This window comes from Thunnus thynnus, chromosome 15 (assembly GCF_963924715.1).
Source record: "Thunnus thynnus chromosome 15, fThuThy2.1, whole genome shotgun sequence".
Taxonomy (NCBI): Eukaryota; Metazoa; Chordata; class Actinopteri; order Scombriformes; family Scombridae; genus Thunnus; species Thunnus thynnus.
Genome location: NC_089531.1, coordinates 18,939,065 through 18,959,987, shown reverse-complemented (window position 1 = coordinate 18,959,987; position 20,923 = coordinate 18,939,065). Strand labels below are relative to the sequence as shown.

Genomic DNA, 20,923 nt, shown 5'->3' with positions numbered 1-20,923 from the left:
GGACTTGAAAAAAAATGTGAACCTATCCTTTAATGTCCCTTTACTCTGGTGGGTTAACGAAGACTAAAATTCTTACAGTCTGATGTATTATTTCATAGTTACACCGATACACATACAGTACACAACACACTCACTATAACGTTCAAAATATAACAAGTCTGATTTTGATACGATAATTACTATGTCTTCATCATCTTAAATTAAAAATGAGAGGGGCAGAGGGGTAAAATTACCAAAATGGCTACTAAGACACTGTAAGACTGACTCCACTCACCAGCTTCTCAAAGTTGACCAGGTTGTCATGAAAGGTCTTGTTTCCCTCATGGATAAAGGTAATATCTAAGAGCAGAGGACAGGCGTTCAGGTGTAATACATTAAGAACAATTAAATATATGTGTGTGTGTGTGTGTGTGTGTGTGTGTGTGCATGTCTGTGTGGGGAGTTAGAAAGGATACCTTTCAGGAGAAGAGGCATGAAAGGGATCTTGGGAGGTTTCATTCTCTTGAAGGCTTCTCTGTAGGCTTTGTGGTTAAGAGATGGATCCTGGAGAAAAACAGAATATAAAGGATGAGAAAAGAGGAGCTGAGGTACTGACAACAATTTAGTCAACATGCAAACGCTTTATACATTTTATATTTAAAACTGGATTACTATCAAATCAGAAGAGGAACATAATATCATGTATCTCTCTCTTCAGTAGGCCTCACCGTGATGAGCTCCAACTCTGAAAAGAGCTTCTTGAACTTCCCCGGACATTTCTGAAAGGAAGGTGGTTTGGTCAGAATTAGATTCAAAATAAAAAGCATGTGTATAAATACAATAAAAGCAATAACAGACACACTTACCTCCCAGGTTTGGTTGAGTCGACTCACAGCTGCTGTGTTGAGACCCATGATGATGGCAAATGCAGAGTTCAAATTCCTTTGAGCTTTGCAACTACAGTCACACAAAAATGTGCAACACTTTAATCACAATGCAGATAAATCTTGAAATTTTATATGTGTATATTTCTGAGGATGTGTGTGTGTGTGTGTTTTCTTACTGAGCTGCAATCTTGATAAACTTCTTGAGCAGCTGCACTCTCTTGTTGAGCGATACACACATGAGCACCTCGGACATGACCCACTGCTGCACCTCGTTACAGCGCTGGAGGAGGACTGAGAGCGCCGCTGTGTGGGCGGTACCAGGAGCACGGCTGAGGGTGTAGTACACCAGCTCCTGCTGCATGTGGATCAGACATTTCAGAAAAATACACCCCAAAATATATACTACTTCTAAGATCTTAGCTACTTTATAAATATTTTCATTATCTATTTACCTCTCCATTATGTTAATTATTTGATTAATCATTTAGTCTGTAAAATGACAGAAAACAGTGAAATTTTTTATATATTGCCTGTTTAGTCTGACCAGCACTCCAAAACCCAAATAAAATCAATTTACAATCACAAAACAGAGAAAAGCAGCAAATTCTCACATGGAACCAGAGAATGTTTGACACTTTTGCTTGATAAATGATTTTCATAATGAATTAAAATTGTCAATTATCTGTGTTGATCGACAAATTGATAAATCAACTGACTCAATTGTTTCATCACTCTTAACATTCTGAACAACGCTGATCAACATTTTTAGTGAAATGTGAGAATCAAGCACAAAACATTGTCTAAATTTCTAAATACTCGGCTCCTCCTGACAGCCGCTTAGCTGCAGAAGACGTTCTGTACTCATGATCCAGCAAATCTTGTGGAGCATTTGCATCTTTAATGCTTATGTTCCAGCAATGTCTGTCATGAATTTATAATAAATTACATCCACATGCTGTGTGTGTAAATTTGTGTGTGTTTACCTCATGGATGGATTTGAAGAGGCTCCAGTCCAAGTGTGTGAGAGCAGCTGCCACGTCCCAGGTGTTGATTCCTAAAAGTCGCACTGGCCTCTTGCTTAGCTCAGCACTGTCTGTTAAGGGAGGCTGCACGCACGCACGCACGCGCACACACACACACACACACACACACACACACACAGAAAAGAAAGTTAGTGCACAGAAGGATAATATATACAGTACATACTGCACATACACACAGGTACTTCTATGTGCAGTAATAAGGCTATCTCTTAGTAAGCTTACCAAAGCAACAATATCTCAACTTAATAATAAACTACAGAGCAATGGTGGGGGATTCAAACATAGTACAACATTTTAAACATTCAAAAGAAACAATACAGAGCCAAATTAAAGCTGCAAGCAGCGTTGAACGGGCCTTCGCGCCCTTGCGCACGTCGGGCCGCGGCGCAGTCAAAGGGCTTCTATCACGGGCATGTAGATGTCTTCAAACCCGGCCTTTTTTCAGACAGTGCAAGAAGGAGATAAACATCACTTCCTTTGTCCATTGTTTTCCCCGCTGCTGGGGCTCCTTTGCTGCAATTTTGTAGGGGGCGCTATTCAGCCAGTTTGCCAGTATCACTCATGGAATATTGTCATGTGGACGTGTTCAGGCCGGGACTCTTATCAACCATGCAAAGTTTGGGGCAGACTCGAGCATTTACACTAAAGTTATAGCAATTTCCTCTGTCATGGCAAAACATGAAAACTCAACGCCACGCCACAGCCACACGCTTCAACGATAGCTAAATTATAACATATTAGGCACATTACCGCCACCCTCCGCTTCGGACTGTAGACCAAATATTAAATCCTACACATCAATCCTGTCTGTCTAATAAACTCAAAAAAAACCCCAAAACTGCTACTCCACCCACTTGGCAGGTTCATTAAAGTTTTAATGCTGAGCTCTGGAACTCTAGTCTTCCTGAGTTCTTCCATCATATATTGTCTTTTTTGATCATACTTAGTACAATCTATGCTTGCATGTGTAATAGTTTCCTCAGCAAAGTGGGAAAAAATATGTGCATATATCGGCAATCGCCAAAAATGATAGTCAAAAAGTAATCGTGTTAAAAAAACGTCAATATTGAGCAAAAATAATTTTGATTATGCTTTTTGCCATAATCAAGCACCCATAAGGAGAACATAAATTTTGATTTATATACACACACACACACAAAGCATTTAAATATGTATGTGATAAATTGTTGTCTTTAATAAACAGTTACTTGAACATTTTTCAGTGTGCTCCTAAATTTCTGTGTGCTCCTAATTTTTTACATTTAGGAACACATGTACTCCTCGACAAAAAAGTAAGCATTGAACACTGCTGTCAGGTGTGAAGAGACAATAAGTAACTGCAGCTGGACACAGTAAAATACTCATATATTTGAATGGAGAGTGTGAGCGAACCGCTAGGTGCTTGGGCCCTAATAAAGGAAAAACTGCAGTACAGAGCTACAAATTTTAGTTTCGATTTTATTTTTCTGCAGCACTTTATCACTTAACTGTCACTCTCACTCCATTGTTTCCCTTCCCCTCATCTCCACTACTGAATTATACATATAAGACTCATAATTATTGTAAAATAAATGATAATAACACCAAACTTCATACAAAGTTTGTATATAATGTACTGTAAGTATATAGACCTTTCCTGCTGTATCCTTCAAAAATGAGCTGCATTTAACCGTGACACCCATCCGCCCACTTTCTTCCCTCCTTCTCCCTCTCAGCTGGAGAGAAGGATTTCAGATTACTCCTCTTGTGAAATATCCTCATAAATCTCATGACTATGGCCAAATCTTACATTAAAAATCATATTTTAGTAGGAATTTTTGTCGCAAATCTATTGATACAGGTTTGAAAGTGGTCTGACTTATAGTTTAGATGTCAGATGCCCCAGTTTGGCACAAAGTCCATGCCCAGAGATTGCCTCCCCATTGGTTTACATTGTAAGGTGTGATGTGGCACTCCAACTTTCGAGGCTTACAAAATCTACACCGTTCAAGTTATTACAAAGTTTTTGATAACTTTTATTCAGCACAGTGTGATAAGTCATGTATTAAAGTTTGAAGCCGATACCATTAACACCGTAGGAGGAGATAGCGTTTATTCAAGGTTCAAAATTGGCACAAAGTCATACTTTCATGGGTGAATTGTGGACTTCCTGTTGGATTTAGGTCAGGGGTGTCAGCGTATAAATTGTAGGTCTTGAATGAGACAAATAATTGAGTTAGTGTGAAGGGACTGGTGTTCTTTCTTCTACCACTTTCATTTTTTCAACATGTTGTCAATTCTTGATTTTAACTGGACTGTAAGGGTGCTGTACCATGATGCCATATCATATCTAATGATGCTTCCCAACACAGCATCATAGAATGAAAAAAACAGTTTAAGTCTGCAGAGAAAATGAAGTCTCTGAGCCAGCCTAGCACACAGATTCTCAATGTGTACACTCCATTTTAATTCAATGTCCATCTGTATGCCCAAATACTTATAGGAGCACACCTGCTCAATTTCACTGTCACCAATGATCACAGGGTCATGCACTCTTACCTCCCTGGGGTCAAATATCATTTCTTTATTAACATACAATTCATTTAGCAGAGACTTTAATCAAAGCGAGGTGCATCTGAGAGTTGATACAACACAAGCAAGGATCTAGTCCGGAGAGAACAATGTTTGAGTCCGAACGTTAAGAATGAGATAGTGGCCATCACACCAGACCTGGTACACTAAGGGGCAGTCATCACAACACAGCAGGCTTAATATAATTGTATCATCTGAGAATTTGACAATGTAATTATTTGGCTGTCTGTTTCTGCATTCATCTGTATAAAGTGTGAAGAGAATGGATAAGCTCACATAGCCTTGTGGTACCCCTGTACTACAGTCTACGACCTCAGAGAGGGAGCCATTTACCTTTGGCTGTTGGGACCTGTTTGTTAAGAAAGAATAAAACCATTTGATAATAAAAGGATTTATTTGCATGTCATTTAACTTCTGGAAAAGCAGGTGTGGTTGGAGTGTATTAAAAGCTGAACTGAAATCCGCAAATAAAACACGCGCATATGCCTTGGGGTTCTCCAAATGCTTACTAATTAAGTGCATCACAATGATGACAGCATCCTCTGTACTCCGCCCCTGCTGGTATGGAAACTGAAGTGGGTCCCCACATGAAACCACATCTGTCTTAAGCATGTTTACTATGACTCTCTCAAAAGATTTCATTGCTACAGATGTTAAAGCTACAGGTCTAAGGTCATTGTTGGCAGATGGACATGGTATTTTAGGCACAGGAATTATTATGGACTTTTTCCAGAGAGCTACAACAGTGTGACTGTTTTAGGACTGTTGAAAAATAGGACTCCATGCAGCAGTTAGTTCTGATGAGATTTTTTTTAGCAGAAAGTCAGGCAAGCCATCTGGCCCGGTTGATTTCTTGTTGCATACTTTGCAAAAAATGGTCTTTATCTGCTTGGATTCAACTTTCAGTCTTTAATAGGTATCAGTAGTGGTAATGGAGTCTAAGGCCTCAGCCCTCTCCTGAGAAAAGTCCTGTGTTTCAAATCTGAGAGAAAGGTCATTCAGTTATCAGTCTACATTCAAGCAGACCTGAAAGCTGAGAGGGGAGTGGTGATTCCTACAATACAATTGTTCTCTCCAACTCTGGTTACAGGTCACCATACTGTATTAACTACAACTCTGCATTTGTGAGCCTGACATTTGACGTTAACTCAAGACAATATGTCTCCAAATACTGTAACACCTAAGTCTAAATATCACGTCTTCCAGCCCACTATGGACAGTAGATTTTTAAATTCGTCTAACGTAGAGGATATACTGGTTTGTTAATGTCAGGCTGCTAAACACACCTATGCAGCACGAAACCAAAATTTGCAGTTTATAAAATGCCCAATATTGCAAAAATTATTTAAGGATTCACAACTGAAGCTCCACTCTGCAAAACATGCCATTACAGAACACCACTTTGCCCTGATACAGCACTCTCCAATCCTGCCGTCACGGTTGGGCAACAACTAAATGATTGTGGCTCGCACCTTTCCTCTCCTATTGAGTCAGACTTAATAACAATCACCTGGCCTGACTGTCTCCGGCTTGCTTTTAATGCATGACTCATCGTAACACTGCGAAAGTATGTCAGTCAGGGAATTCGAATATTCATTTTCATGCCTCATTTAGCCAGAAGATGATACAGAAGCTACCAACAATATCAGAGGATGCAAATAATCATTTTTGATAGGGTTGTGATTTGCTTTTAACCTGCAAGCTGCATCTTTAGCCTCCATCTGTGCTTATGAGACACATGAAAAGATTGAATTTTACAGAAGGACAGAAGCACAAACAGAACAGTGCATTTACATACCAAGATCTCTGTGAGGTCCCTGCGACAGGCTACAAGCTTCCCCTGTGGGGTCAGAGACTCTGAATACACACAATCACTGGGCTGTAGCACCCTCCGCTCTACAGAGACAAAGATATACAGAGAAGGAGAGAGAGAGAGAGAGAGAGAGAGAGAGAGAGAGAGAGAGAGAGAGAGAGAGAGAGAGATGATGATGACGATAACAATTAAAAAATGAGCATTTTGAACAAGGATTTGTTGCTTATGATAGTTTGTTTACTATGTATTACACTTGCATTTGTGTATTTGTGTGTGTGTGTGTGTACCTCCAGTGTGCGAGACTACAGCAAGGATCATGTCTTCCTCTGCTCTGTCCATCTTCAGACTCACAATCCTTAGCAGCTCGTGAGCCTCCAGCGAGGGGTGTGTGTGGACACTCAGGTAGGAGTCGGCGCTCACGTACACGCAACAAATAACTGGGAGACACATGAAAAATGTTCAGAAAGCAGTGAATATATTGTGAATATGTTTGTGATACTAAATGGATACAGCAAAAACAGTGAAATAAACAGCAAATTTCTGTAAATGAATGTTGAAGCACTCAAGTATGTTCAGTTAGAGACTTCAGTTAATTTTGGTCAAGTACAGAAGCAGACAAAAAAACTGAACAGTCTGTATTTAAGTAATTTGCATGTGCACATTGAAATTTAAACTCCCAGACTGTCATTATGCATAATTGTATACAGTCCTGGGCAGTGTGGGGTAGTGTGTGTGTTTGTGTATGCGTGTGTGTGTTACTCACCCTCTCTAGTCTCAGACTGCGGACTTCGGAGTTGCAAACAGTTTTCCTTCAAACTCAACTGCTGATACATTTGTTTACTCTGACAGAGAGAGAACAGAACAGACAGAGATTTTTAGTATCATAGTTAAACTGCACTGTTGCATCTGTATAAGTATCTATACGGCTCTATCAGATCTAATTGTTTCAATTTGTCGAGGTGTAGCCCCTTGTACACCATGGGCTTCAATGCTTTATTTCACAATGTAAAAAACTATGGTATACTACTGGAAAGAATGACTAATATAAGAACTAGCATCAGTACTAAACATCAGCTGAAAAAAATGGCATTGCCATACCTATTTTATTTAATGTTTTTATGTATTTATTTATGTATTTATACCTTTAAAAACTGTAGATTTAATAGATTTTACAGATGGTATCATAGATCATTTCTGTGTTACCTTTTGGTTTGGAGGGCAGTCATCCACTGTGCTGTAAGACAGAAACACGCAGCAGTGAGGAGGGATGCCTGGCAGACTGAGACGTTAGCACACCATCACATTTAATACAGAGAGCACTGTCCTTGTGCAGAGACACAGATACACTCACTGTCTGCGACGTAGAAGCTTCTGAAACTCCTTCAGGTCTTTCTCCAGAGTAGGGAACTCATACAGATCTTCTAACACACACCTGTAGAGAGTCTAACATTGAGACCAAAATGATAATTAGCATCCATGACAACACAGCAATGATCTCATGTTAGATGCTTTTTGACTGACGGTATAACATTTGTTGTTGAATGCCTCAGTCTTTGGTCTTCTTAGACTTCATCTTTGCTTATTTCACTTCACTTTAATGGCACATGACCAGAGTTGGTGGCTAAGTTCACAGTGTCAGCAACATTACACACACACACACACACACACACACACACACACAGATATACACTCACAGAAATCAATGTAACATATATCCTCCAGGCTCCGTTTCTACCTATCATGCTTCATTGGCTTCACATTAAACAGCTGTCTGATGAGCTGTTACAACTATTTACACAGCTGTGGGGAAGTGCATAAACTTGACATATTAAAATAAATATATTAATATATTTATCAGTTGTTTTTCACTGATAAAAAAACAGCCTTTTTTATTCATCTCATCAGTCCTTAAGGTAGGTATGAGAAAAACAAGAGGCATAGAAAAGGCATAACGTACAAGTGAACCAACATTACATGACATTACTGTGCAGCTCATTTACTGAGCACCATTGAGTGTAAATGATACAACAACACAGGTAGAATACATTAAAAAAACATTAGACGAATTCTGTGCCTTGTACTTAAATGCATGACTAGGCACACTCGGTAGTGTCTCTGTGTGCATGGCAGAGCATTAGTAAGTAGCATGAAAGCTGAGGAGGCAGTAACACTGACAACATGCACTAACATGTAACAACACTAACACACACACACACACGCGCGCACACTTACACACACCTGCTTATCGCTGTCATTGACCCACCGTAGCCCCCCATCTCAATTCCCCTCTCATTCCTCTGTTACTAGGCAACTATCACCTGGGTTACGCACTCCATATGAGATTATACCCATGCCAACCCTCGCACTTTGGTTTCCATGGCAACCCGGCACAGAGCAATGGAGCCATCAGGTTATGGAGGGACAAGTGAGTGGTGAGTGTGTGCGCTTGTTGCGACTGAGCGCGGTTATGTACATGTGTGATCGTGTTGGGCATGTAGGTGTTTGCCTGTTTCTCTTTTAGTGTCATGGTTGTCACAGGCGTTCGGATCAGATTAAACCGACCACGTGAAAAGATAGTGGGAACACAGTGTATACAAGCACCACTGCGGTGACAAATGTGACACACACAAGAATCTGTATGTGTGTTTTTTGATGCTGTTATCCTGTGCAGACGATTTGTACATACAATCGGAGGTGGATGCTTTTGATTAGATACAGTTGATGACATGAATAATTTTCCTGGTTATGTTGAATTATTCTCTAAAATAACACAACCACATATTATGATTGTATACAATCTTTCATAACATAATACACTATTAAAGTGCCTGTATTTTTGGTCTAGCTATTCAATTTCTCCTTTGTCAGTAGGATGAAACAAAACATCATCAAAACAAACAGTTCCCTGGTGGAAGAAAGCTGAAACCCAGTTCAGTGTAACAGTAGGTGCTGCTGACAAAAAGCTCCGAGAATACACACACACACACACACACTCACACACTTTTCAGCTCTGTCTCTCTCACACACCAAATGTTTGATGTCCTATCGCGCAGCACTGGGGAAGGACAACCCCATTTTAGAACAAGGCAGATGAAGACAAATGAAGATGAATGAGACTTCTGATGTTGTTCAGTGGCACATGTGAGAGGACAGCAGAGGATCAAACTAATTACATAATTGAAATACAAAAGACAGAGGCACAGGGTGACTCGCAGGTTGAGTAGTGCCGCACCTTCATGAAGCTCCTGACGTGCTCCTCCTCTTTGAGGAAGTCCTTGTAGAGTCTGCTCCAGTGGGAGACCAGCTGCAGTACCTTACGCTTCCTGAAGAGGGCGTCCTTGCCCTCCTCCTGGCCCCTGCAGCGGGCGCTGCTATAGGTGAGAGCAGTCAAGGAGAAAGCAAAGAAGGTTGGGAGAGATAGTGTGGAGGTTGAAAGGATGTGTGTGTGTGATTATGTGTGTTTGCCAGTAAGGATATTGTCCCAGCAGAGCCTGACAAAGGTCATGGGTGGACATGAACACCAGGTAGGTCAACAGGAAGTCATCCAGCAGCATTTCTGAAACACAGGAAACACATCATGAGTCACTTACTATGCCTTCACTGACAAATAGGACCAAGTGAGGTTCTCTTCTTTATTGCAGAATTAAGATAAGGTCATATGAAGGTCTCTTATTTTCTCCCTTCACCTCTGATTTCCGATGTCTTCATGTACTGGTATCCACTCTTGTGTCACCCACATCAAAGCACTGCATATACAGCTATAAACACCTCAACTTCAAGACTGAACCTTCAAGGTCAATCTCATTTCCCCCTTTTATTTGCCCTTAAGTAGCTTTAAAGTGGCCACAATCAATAATTTATATAAAAAACTGATCAAATGACTATTAGTAATGTGAAAGCGGTCGTTTGTAGTGATGAATTGAAAAAGAATAATGAACCAACTCTGCAGTTCACTTCACCTATACAAAGTCTTGTCTTGGCTTTGATTGGTTCACTTTCACTGCATCCGTAGCGTCGTTTTTAAGAGAGAGCATAGCTAAAGAGCTAAGCATTTCCCTCAGGAGCTGGTGGAGAGCAAAAACAGAGCTAAAAGGAGAGTGACTATTGGACTTATATTAATCATGTGACCAGAAACACAACTCCAAATTAATGCTAATGTTGCTCTATGTTTGCTGGATGTTTAAATGGAAAACTGTTTACAATATCAACTTAAAAAGTGATGACATGTTAGCGTTGTGTTCACAGCTTGTTTCCGCTGCCTCCAAGGGCCCAAAAAGTCATTTTTTTGCAGGGTTAAGGGTGGAAATACTGTATCACTCTTTTCCACCCTTTCTAACAGTATCTCATATATTCTGTATCAGCTTAATCCAACACTTCATTGCAGTTATATGATGTTTCCACTAAAATATTCAACACATAGGTTTTTTTATGGCTGGGCCATTCAAAAATTCTATTCTACTTGTCTTGTGCATCATTTTATATACGTTTCCCCTCAATTCAACCAGGTATATTATGGACATACTATGGAAATGTTCCACTGTAACTCAAAGTAAAGGTCGGTGGATCCAAAAAAGTTTGGCTTGACATCATACGTTTGGGCTTGAAGAGGTTAAAAGGTCATTTGCTTATGGTGCCAGCTACTGTCAATCAAATCTTTTCCACTACACCCACACAGTCCTGATGAAGCAGATTACCTTTAACTTTGATTGTTGCTGTTATTTCAGCAAAAAAATATTTTGTGTTATAGAGAAATACTTACTTGAAACCAAGAACATAAACAAACAAAATAACATTTACGTCAATAAAGGGAGCCATTCTTTTGTCTCATATTTTTAACAACTTCATAATCTAAAGAAATTCATTAAAGTAAAGCGAGTTAATGTGCATGTAAAACAGTAAGAGTGTGTGAGTGTGAGTGTGTGTGTGTGTGAGACTCAGCAGGTGTTCAATGGGTAAGAACCGAATATAAACAGCCCTCATGGCAGAGGGGTAATGAGCCAGTGTTGGTGGGGTGAGGGAGAGGGTGTGTGTGTGTGTGTGTGTGCGCGTGTGAGTGTGTGTGCGCGCGTGTGTGTGTGTGTGTGTCACAACTCTTTCCTCGGGAAATGTGTGACCCAAATATGGTTCTGTCGGGCAAAGAGCAAAGAAATCAATTATAGAAGACTGAGCAGAGGCCGCGACATTAATATTTGATCAACTGTCTTCTCTTTAGAAATGAAAACACAACTTTTCTCAAGAAATCTGAGTATTTTTCTCTTCAATCTGTAGATGTAGCGCTTCTTCTTGACCAGCTATTAGTCTTTTTCCTGCTTTCCATTTCCCTCTCTTGCTCTCCATCCCAAACCATCCTCGTCCGCCCCCCTTCCCTACACCCCTGTTTTTCATTTTCTCCTTCTGGGCAGTTACATTTCCCCCGCTACTACTCTCCTCCTACGCTCGCCCTCTCTTAGCTCTCTGTGATGATAAATATCCATTTTCATCTTCAACATATGCCCTCTGCGTTTGCCTGCTGGCACACACAAAGTCAAACACATACACTCATAGACACAGGAAAACACACGCACCCAAACACACACACACCACCCTGATGAATAACTCATTCAGCTCTGACCTTGGGGACTTTATCTCTTGTGAGAGAAAAAGAAAAAAAAAAAGAAAATGTGTGTGTGCTGAACTAATCGCAGTAATCTGCTGCTGTGTTTTTTCGTTGTGTGTGTGTGTGTGTGTGTGTGTGTGTGTTTATGTGTACGTGGGGAGGGACGGTTGGGGTAATCGCTGTCTCGCTAAAGAAGCGTGTTCGAGCCTGTTCAACATGCTGCAGAGCTAAGCCCACTAAAACAGCACACTGATGCTCAGCACCACCCCAGAGGGCCTACACACACACACACACACACACACACACACACACACACACACACACACACACACACACACACACACACACACACACACACACACACACACACACACGCACACGCACACGCACACCCTCATGCTTATTCAGTGCACATAGACCAAAAGATAGACACACGCACACAGATACAGAGACAAAGACAGACAAACATGCACATACACTCTTGATCCGCATCTCTGCTTCTGCTTCTCTCTCTGTTCCTCCAAAAAAAGAAAAAAAAAAAAAAAAAAAATCAACCCGATCCTTAAAAAAAAAAAAAAAAAGTGTCTTTTCTCCTTTCAGTGAATAAATATCAGGCGGTCTTCCTCCACAAAGACCATCTCAGTTCTCCCTCTCTCTCTCTCTCGCTCTCTCTCCCTCTCTCTCCTACATTCATCTCTCTCTCTTTCTTCGTTTGCTTCCTGCAATTCAGTGAGATGGCTCCCTGTGGACTGCTGGGAACTGGTGGTGCTGAGGAGTTGATATATAAAGACGCCTTGTTTGGAAAGGGTGCAAACAAGCAAGAGAAGGGTTGTATAAAATACAGGTTGGGACCCAGATGTCTTGTGTAATGAGTTGTGTGATTAAAGTCTTATTTTACTAGACCTGGAGCTGGATGCATCAGCTGTTCAAACTATAAAAAAGTGTTTTCTTAGTGGAGGGTTAGACTAAATTAAAACCGGTTGCACCACACTTACTAGCTACTTCTTGCGAAGGGATTATTTGTTATTGAATGTTCAAACCTACTAACTGCCAGGTGCAACTGTTTCGTCAAGATCTATTGACTATGACAATACATACAAATACAATATACTTAGATACATTCTTCTTTTTATCTGTGCGGGAATGATTAACTTACATCAACAAGATTTTAAGATGAAAGGGGCTGTACTGTAGTCAACGTTACAAATTAAGCCAACTCACATCCACAAACACTGGCTGAAATGATTAGCTGATTCATTGATTAGTCAATCAACGGAAAATCAATCAATACCAAGTCCTTTATCAAGCAGAAAAATGCCAAATACCCATTGGTTCAGGCTTCTGAAATGTGAGGATTTGCTTTTCTCTGTCGATTCTAATTTGAATACGTTTGGGATTTGGACTACTTGTCAGACAAAACACAATATTTAAACATGTCACTTTGTCTATTTTCACTCTTCTTTTACTACTTTTAACATTTTACAGACTAAACAATAAACTGATTCCCACAGTAAACCAGTTTATTGCTACTGTAAGTGCTGCACTGTCAAAAAAAACAGTAGCTTGATTGTAAGGATCCAGCTACTGTAAAACTGAGATATGACAGTTAATAAACTGAAATTGTTTGTGGCAGTAATGTCTTCAATACCCCAGGGGAATCTTTTTACAGACTCATTAGAGCATTTAACCTTTTGAATGTTCCTCGTATTTACAGGCAGTGACATGGCTGAATGAATGCACACATGCACCTGGATGTGGTGTGAGAGCTGACTCATGCAGCCACACACACGCACGCACACTGACAGTATAATCAAGGGGAAGTGCATACCTCCCGGGCTTGAACCCACTTCGGGGAAAATAAAAGAGACAAAAAAGTCCAGGTTGGGCTGTGTTGTAACTTGTTGTGTGGCAGTGAAAATGAAATTCCTTGGAAGGAGGGGGAGGTCTGGTGTTTAGTTTTAAATATACCACCAAACAAAAGACAAACATCTCAGCTGCTGTCTACTTTTCCACCACTTTTCTATCTTTATAATGCAGACACATCCAATTCTTGTGTATAAATGCCTTCTCAGATGTGTCTGTGTGCACAGTGTGTGTGAAATGTGTGTGTTTAAAGTACATGTGTGGTGTGTGCGTCTCCAAACTTACCGCTCTCCCTGCTCTCTGGTGCCCCTCTTTGGTCATCCAACCGCAGGTCGCTTAGCAGATGCTCCAAGATTTTGAGCGGCGTTCCCGACACCACCACATACCTGTAAGACGAAGGGCCGCAACAATCTTCCTCACTAGAGCACCAAGTACGATCATTTCCCTCCCTCCATCCTCCCTCCCTCTCTCTTTTCCTCTCTTCCCTATGATTCTCCTCTACATCGTCATCATCAATGTAACGAAAATAAGGAACGTCAAATGTACAGATTTCTGAACTGCTACTGCCTTCGTCGTGATTATCATCCTCATCGTCGTCGTCCTCATCATCATCATCTATGTCCTCCTCTGCCTCGGCAAGCGTAGCTCGCTCGGTGGTCATCTTCATATCTAAACACTTCCGGAGGATCAGCCCTCATCTAAGCGTTGTATACCCAGGAAGGGTGCTCTCCTGTGGGGGTAAACTGCCTTGCTGTCTGCCACTGTCAGCTAAGAGCTCCAGAGATGAAAACCTTCTCTCTGACAGCACCAACAGTAGGACTGGGAGGGAACTGATTACTACTGAATATGCTGAGCACTCTATACACAAAAACACACACATACACACACCCACTTAACCTGCCTGTCACTGACACTCCCTGCATTGTGCCTTAGGTCTTGAGACACAACAACTTAAAAACAGAAAAACAGACACATATGGCACAAAGAATTCAACTTTGAGGAAATACACACATACATACACATACTCTCTGGTACACACATACACCATCGTACATGCATACACTGATTTATAGAAGGAAAGTAAACCAGTCTTGGTTTCATGGTTGTTTCCCTTTCAGCTGAAAACAAAAAAGTCATTATCCTCTTCCTGCTCTGTGCCAGAAGCTAAAGCATACATTATCTTACACACACACACACACACACACACACACACACACACACACACACACACACACACACACACACAGTGTTGCCAGCACTACTGATATTTTACATGCAAGAGTCTGTGGTTGCAACCTGAGACTCCGAACTACAGGAGAAAAAGCAGGATAGACTTGACAGGAGAGGGAGGAGTACTATGATTATGTTTTTGTTGCCACTGTTGATTTTGAGGGCTATGATTATGTAGGAGGTGGGACTGACCTCTTGTCGCAGTCCTCCTCTCTGGACCCGCCCCCTGAAGATGTGGGTGAGGGCCGTTCTGACGGCGACGTCACTGATGATGTCACTCTTTGCAACACCAACACGTCCCGTCCTCTCTCCTTCAGGCAAACCCTCCCTAACGCCTCCTGAGAGAGAAAGAGAGAAAAAAAGATGTAAAAAAACAGTGACAACATGTCACCAGGTGAAAGGAGGACGAGCTGTTAGAGGAAAGTTTAAGGGAGTGAAGACTATTTTTTGAACAGTAGACAATTTCAGCCACAATGAGCAATAAAGTGAATGTAATGCATCTCATGTGACTGTATTCATTTCTGCTTCATTATTTGTATTATCACTGTGTGTCAGGACTGTGCACACTGTGACCCATTTATATAATTTTACATTTCAAGTGCATGTGTGTGTTTTAGCTTATTACAGATATATCGTATCTGCGTACATATCGTCCAATGTTGTCCATTTAAAAACTGCGTCACCATTCTGTAGTTTTTCCACCATAGGACGCTGACTTTGTTTTTCAACTGTGAAGTGTCTTGCTTAATATCTTTATCACAACTCGAACAAGTTTAAAAGGTCCAAAAAGGCTAAAAAAATAATAATGAATATTGTCCAACACATTACTGTCTGATTTTTTGTTACTGGCCCCAAAAATCCAGTATTGGTAAGGCTCTAATGTCCGGACTCTTTGATTTTCAATTAAAATGTTTCTCTAACACCAATCCAAATCCAGCATTCACACACCAATCCACACTTGTGCACACATATATTCTGTTCTCACTAAAAGAGAGAGGTATTGCATTTCCTGTCTTGGCATTGTGTAATTAAAAACAATGGGGACAATTAGGAATGCGGGCTGACACTTAATGATCTCCTGCTCCAAAAATGAACAGCAACTTGATCTGTGAGCACAAAACACACACACATACACACACACTTGCAGTGACAGTGCAAAGGGAACGGAGTTCCAGATGGACAAAGGAGCACATTAAGAAACAGCCTGGGGAGAGAAGAGGAGAGGGGTAGATCAAAGGAAGAGGACAGGAGCAGAAGGGAAAAAAAGAAGCAAGTCTCTCCTCCAGCTGCTTGCTGCAGTCTCTGTCACAGCCAGAGGGATCGAGTAGCAATCGCAACTGATACAAAGATCTCTCTATGCAGGGTTATCCATCTGTTGCACTCTTTCTTATTTTGATACACACAGACACACACACCACGTAGGACTGCACACAGTTAAGTTATATCGACTTTAAGGTAAAAGTTCTAAGGTCTAAAGTTCAAACAAAGTGCCAACAGTGATCAATAACTGTGATCAAAACATTTACAACCTTGATTTTATTTTAGACATCGTGGAACCTGAACACAGAGCAATGCTAATGCAGTCACAGATACCTCTGTAACACATTAAAACAAGTCAATAGAAAGGCAGACATTTACAAGCATACACACACACACACACACACACACACACACACACACACACACACACACTCTATCTCTGTGATCGTCAGATGAAAGGAGCTGTTTGATCATGAGAGACAGTAGGTGGGATCTGACTTGGGTCAGACAAAACATAATGCCCAAAGTGCTCTTTTTGTGTGTGTGTGTGTGTGTGTGTGTGTGTGTGTGCGTGCACGCATGTGTGTGTAGATATGTCCTGATGACTCATATTATTCTACTCTAGGATGATACAGATGTTCAGTGAACTGAAGGTCACCAGATCCTCCCCCTCAGGTGTATTGATGTGTGTGTGTGTGTGTGTGTGTGTGTCTGTCTGTCACATTTTCCTCTTAAACCTTCATTTGATTAATCACAATGCGATTTATCTATTTATTTTGTTCAATTATGTCAAACCATTTGGGCTTATTCATTCCTATTTAACTCCAAATTCTACATCTACTAAAATCTTATGGTATTTACAAAATGTTCCATGTTCACTGTTCAGGTAGAGCTACGTGATAATAATGATATAACAATTGAAATTGCAACACAGAATATTTTTTTTATTGATTTTGACAAAACGACTCACTGTAGGGGCGTTCAGGTACTGTAGGTCAGTGGTTAAACAGAAAAAAGCACTCGCCCACCACACGCTTCTATCTTGGCCGAGCACTCGAACAAACAAAACTGGAGGTGTTCACACTTTACAGCAGCACCATGTCTTGTTTAGGACTCAATCTGAGCATTTTATGAGATAAATGAAGCTTACAATTTGAATATTGCCGTAATCTATACTGTCATTTTTGTTTTTCTTTTTAATTTACTTCTCAGTTATACCATTTAGCCATCATTAAATTTACTAGGCTACTTAACAGTACCATATGATTTCAATATGATTAAACTATAAAGCAGATAACACAGTACTATCACCCAGCCTTTGTCTGAACCATGGATATGAAACAGCACACAAGACAAACTCTGGACTCCAGTCGGACTGATTTTTACGTTGCACACAGAAACTTCTCAGATACTGAGGTGTATGAATTCACTGTCATGTTTCCACGTCTTCAAAGTGAATCCAGCTGTGGACAACGTGTATTCCCAAGAGAACCCAAGTAACATTCTGTAATTAAATGTCCACAGGGTGTAGCAACACAAAGATGCATATAGGAGATAAATAAGGCAGTGATGTTAAGAGATCTAACACTGCATGCCATTAATTACATTTTGGGCTGGCACCCACACCGCACCCAACGGTACAGATGTGATGTCAAGATAACAAGTTGTGGTGGTCTAAGGACATGCTTGGTCCACTTCATGCAGGGTTCAATACGAACCAGGAGGCTTTATCACAAGCCTCCCCTGTTTATCTCTGCTGAAATTTCCTGTCTCTTTTCACCATTAACTCCCTCAGTGTCCCAGATATACTGTGAAAAAAATAAAAAGAGAGAGATTATGTAACCAATTATAACCACTATAAAAACAAAAGAGAAGAAAACGTTGCGCTGTGTTCCTGATACAGTAGCAAACTGTTGATCTTTCCGATAACACACTCACACTCTTTACACAGATGCCAAGAAAAACAACACTGAGCCAAAAGTGGGGGAAGGCAGCGTTATACACTAACACACACACAAGATCAAAAGGCTGCCAGAAAACACACAAAAACAAAAGTAAAACTTACAACATTCACCTTATTGGGCATACACAAGAATTCACACTCAAATAATCTCTAAAGAATTAAGTGCAAACAGCAGTTCCCAACAACATTAATTCAGCCTGAGAAAGAATGTAAGCCACAAAAAGTAAAAATATACAAAGTAGGGACTTGGAACGCAGTGTTGAGGAGGGGTCAGAAAGTTATGCAATAGAGAAAGAGAGAGAACAAGAAAAGGAGGAAAGATTAAAGGAAAGAAACCAAGATGGAAAGAAAGAAACATGAGGGATCATGAAAACTAGTGAGACGGAGTGTGGGAAAAAGTGAGAAGCACAAGAAGCAGTGACTGTGAAAAGAGACATTTGAATCCAACTCACAAACGCATTTTATGCAAACTTTTGAACGCCCCCCCCCCCACCTTCCAACAAAAAATTCTAACATTTCCATTGAAAGGGTAGAGGCACAAAAGGTTTCCAAAAAGTCCATTTACACATCTTTGAGGAAAAAAGAGAATCTTTTAAGAATTGATGATCAATTTGCATGATAGTTTCTATTCCTTAAATCACACACACCCGTGTCTATGTGTATATATGTGTATATAATTCAAATATGTAAACATTTCTCATTGCAGTTTAGTAACAGCAAACCTACACTGATTCTGAGGTTTGTTCTCAGGACAGTCACTTGTTCTCAGCTAGCAGGTGTGTCGGTCTCTTTCCTTCCATTCCTCCCAATCCCTTCCTTCAATTCAACCATCTGTACTTCTAGCTCTTCTCCACCCTTCCCTCCTCACTGTCTCCCTCTCTCTGTTTCTGAAACACATTTTCTTTTTCCTCTCTTCAGCAAGCTCAAGCCAGGTCTCTCCCTTTCTCTGCCTTTGAAGGGGCAGACGTTACGCTCGACGGATTTGGATTTGGGAAGAGAAAATAGCGACTAGAGGACATGCACTTGCTGTGCCGCTTGCAGGGTCATTAACTGAGTACACAGCTGTCTCTCTCACACGCATACACGCACGCACGCAAACACACACAAAGTGTTTTTGGGCACAAGAGACAAGAAAGAGATGATGCAAAACACGTTCGGCGTCTTAAAGCTCTTTTGCTCACTCTGTTTCTCTCTCACTCAGTCTGTCTTCTCTTTTCTTTCTCCCTCATACACACACACACACACACACACACACACACACACAATATGATGTATTGTACAGAGGAAAGGTGGGCCTCATGGAAAGCCTAAAGGAAGCCCTTTCTGATCCCTTCCTGTTCCTACCAGTGTGTGTGTGTGTGTGTGTGTGTGCGTGCGTGTATATTGGTGTCTGCGCTGATAGTGACCAAGCCATATCTGTGTTGTGATAGCTCTGGGCCTGATTCCTGGAAATAATGGATAAGAATATGAAAACACAATGCTTTTAGCTCAGCAGCACACATACATGCTACCACACACACACATGCCCGCCCACACATACACACACGCGCATGCACACACACACAAATTGTGTAATTGTTAAATAACACATTCCTTAACTATTAGAAAGTAACATAAGCCATCCAAAAAGAGCCTGTTTGTATGTGTGTCTCATGGGTGCTGTGACCTTGTATAATTCCTTGTGCAGGGTGACCTCTGTTACCAACTGCAGCAAACTCTGATAGCTGAATCAAATGTGAAAGAGTATAAATTCAAGTGAAAAGAAGGCAGAGATGCACGCAATTCACTGTACTAACACATGAATTGTATCACTATGGAAACAGCCCACACCAGTTTGTCAGAGCTTGTCTGTCATGGAAAAAAAAAAGGAAACTAGAATAAAATAAAATAAAAAAAATCACCGTGACAACCCAGTAAAAGGAGAGTGGTCTTTGTGGTGAATCGAGCTGGGTGCTTGGTTTTGGGTGCTGCCACGTCTTGTAGTCTGAGCTGGACAATGAGCCGGCTGAGATGATTGTCAAGCCCAATGTACAAATCTTTCTTTTCTGAAAAACACTCTTAGAAATGATGATAGATGAACATGTTATGTTTTGTCTCTTCTACCTCTAATAATATCATGCTACAATAAGTGTGAATGTCACTGTTTTACATATATTTTTGTATTTGTGTTCTAATATGAGGAGGTATGTTGTCCTCTCTTCTTTTTAAGAGGATTTTGGGATCCCGACAAAAGCTTTGAACTTATAATATATGAAATTATAATTTAAAGACAAACTGAACACTCCTGCATGAGTTGTTGATGCTGCTTTTATTCAGAACATTACAAGAATCATCACTGCTTGCTTTGATGTTTGTTCCTAATTTGTCAAACCTACTGTAAGAAACAGCAAACTTATCTCATGATAATCACAAGGTCTTATATTTACATGATATTTATAGTGGGTATGTATGTGCAGACTGAAGAATCTTTGAACTACAAGGTCATTTCATTATTAATCTTTTAATATTCATTTATCAACATTGTTCCCAGAGTTTCCCTCAAATCCATCTTCAAGTAGCTTGTAAGTTAAAGAAAACATTGCTTCTTCACTCCACAATAATGTCACACCAACCATTATTTAAAGCTTTATGGTTTCAAAATACATGATTTCTTGCACATCATTTCATATCCTGCAAATCCGTAACATCATTTGATGATGGTACAATAGAGTTTTACAA

The 20,923-nt window shown here is 40.5% G+C and overlaps 1 protein-coding gene across 2 annotated transcripts in view; it reads right to left on the bottom strand.

The window, feature by feature from the left end:
- The window catches only part of rapgef5a (Rap guanine nucleotide exchange factor (GEF) 5a), a 51,917-nt gene that overhangs the window by 4,952 nt on the left and 26,042 nt on the right, over nucleotides 1-20,923 (bottom strand). For both annotated transcript variants that reach the window (XM_067611171.1, XM_067611172.1), the window contains 15 exons: nucleotides 15,175-15,320; nucleotides 14,038-14,138; nucleotides 9,771-9,849; nucleotides 9,526-9,670; nucleotides 7,645-7,736; nucleotides 7,497-7,527; nucleotides 7,057-7,135; nucleotides 6,581-6,730; nucleotides 6,279-6,376; nucleotides 1,850-1,972; nucleotides 1,043-1,221; nucleotides 846-936; nucleotides 708-758; nucleotides 456-543; nucleotides 275-339 (listed from right to left, as the gene is read on the bottom strand). In XM_067611171.1, coding sequence (XP_067467272.1) covers nucleotides 275-339; nucleotides 456-543; nucleotides 708-758; nucleotides 846-936; nucleotides 1,043-1,221; nucleotides 1,850-1,972; nucleotides 6,279-6,376; nucleotides 6,581-6,730; nucleotides 7,057-7,135; nucleotides 7,497-7,527; nucleotides 7,645-7,736; nucleotides 9,526-9,670; nucleotides 9,771-9,849; nucleotides 14,038-14,138; nucleotides 15,175-15,320 — 1,518 coding nt within the window. The remainder of the gene's footprint in view (nucleotides 1-274; nucleotides 340-455; nucleotides 544-707; nucleotides 759-845; nucleotides 937-1,042; nucleotides 1,222-1,849; nucleotides 1,973-6,278; nucleotides 6,377-6,580; nucleotides 6,731-7,056; nucleotides 7,136-7,496; nucleotides 7,528-7,644; nucleotides 7,737-9,525; nucleotides 9,671-9,770; nucleotides 9,850-14,037; nucleotides 14,139-15,174; nucleotides 15,321-20,923) is intronic.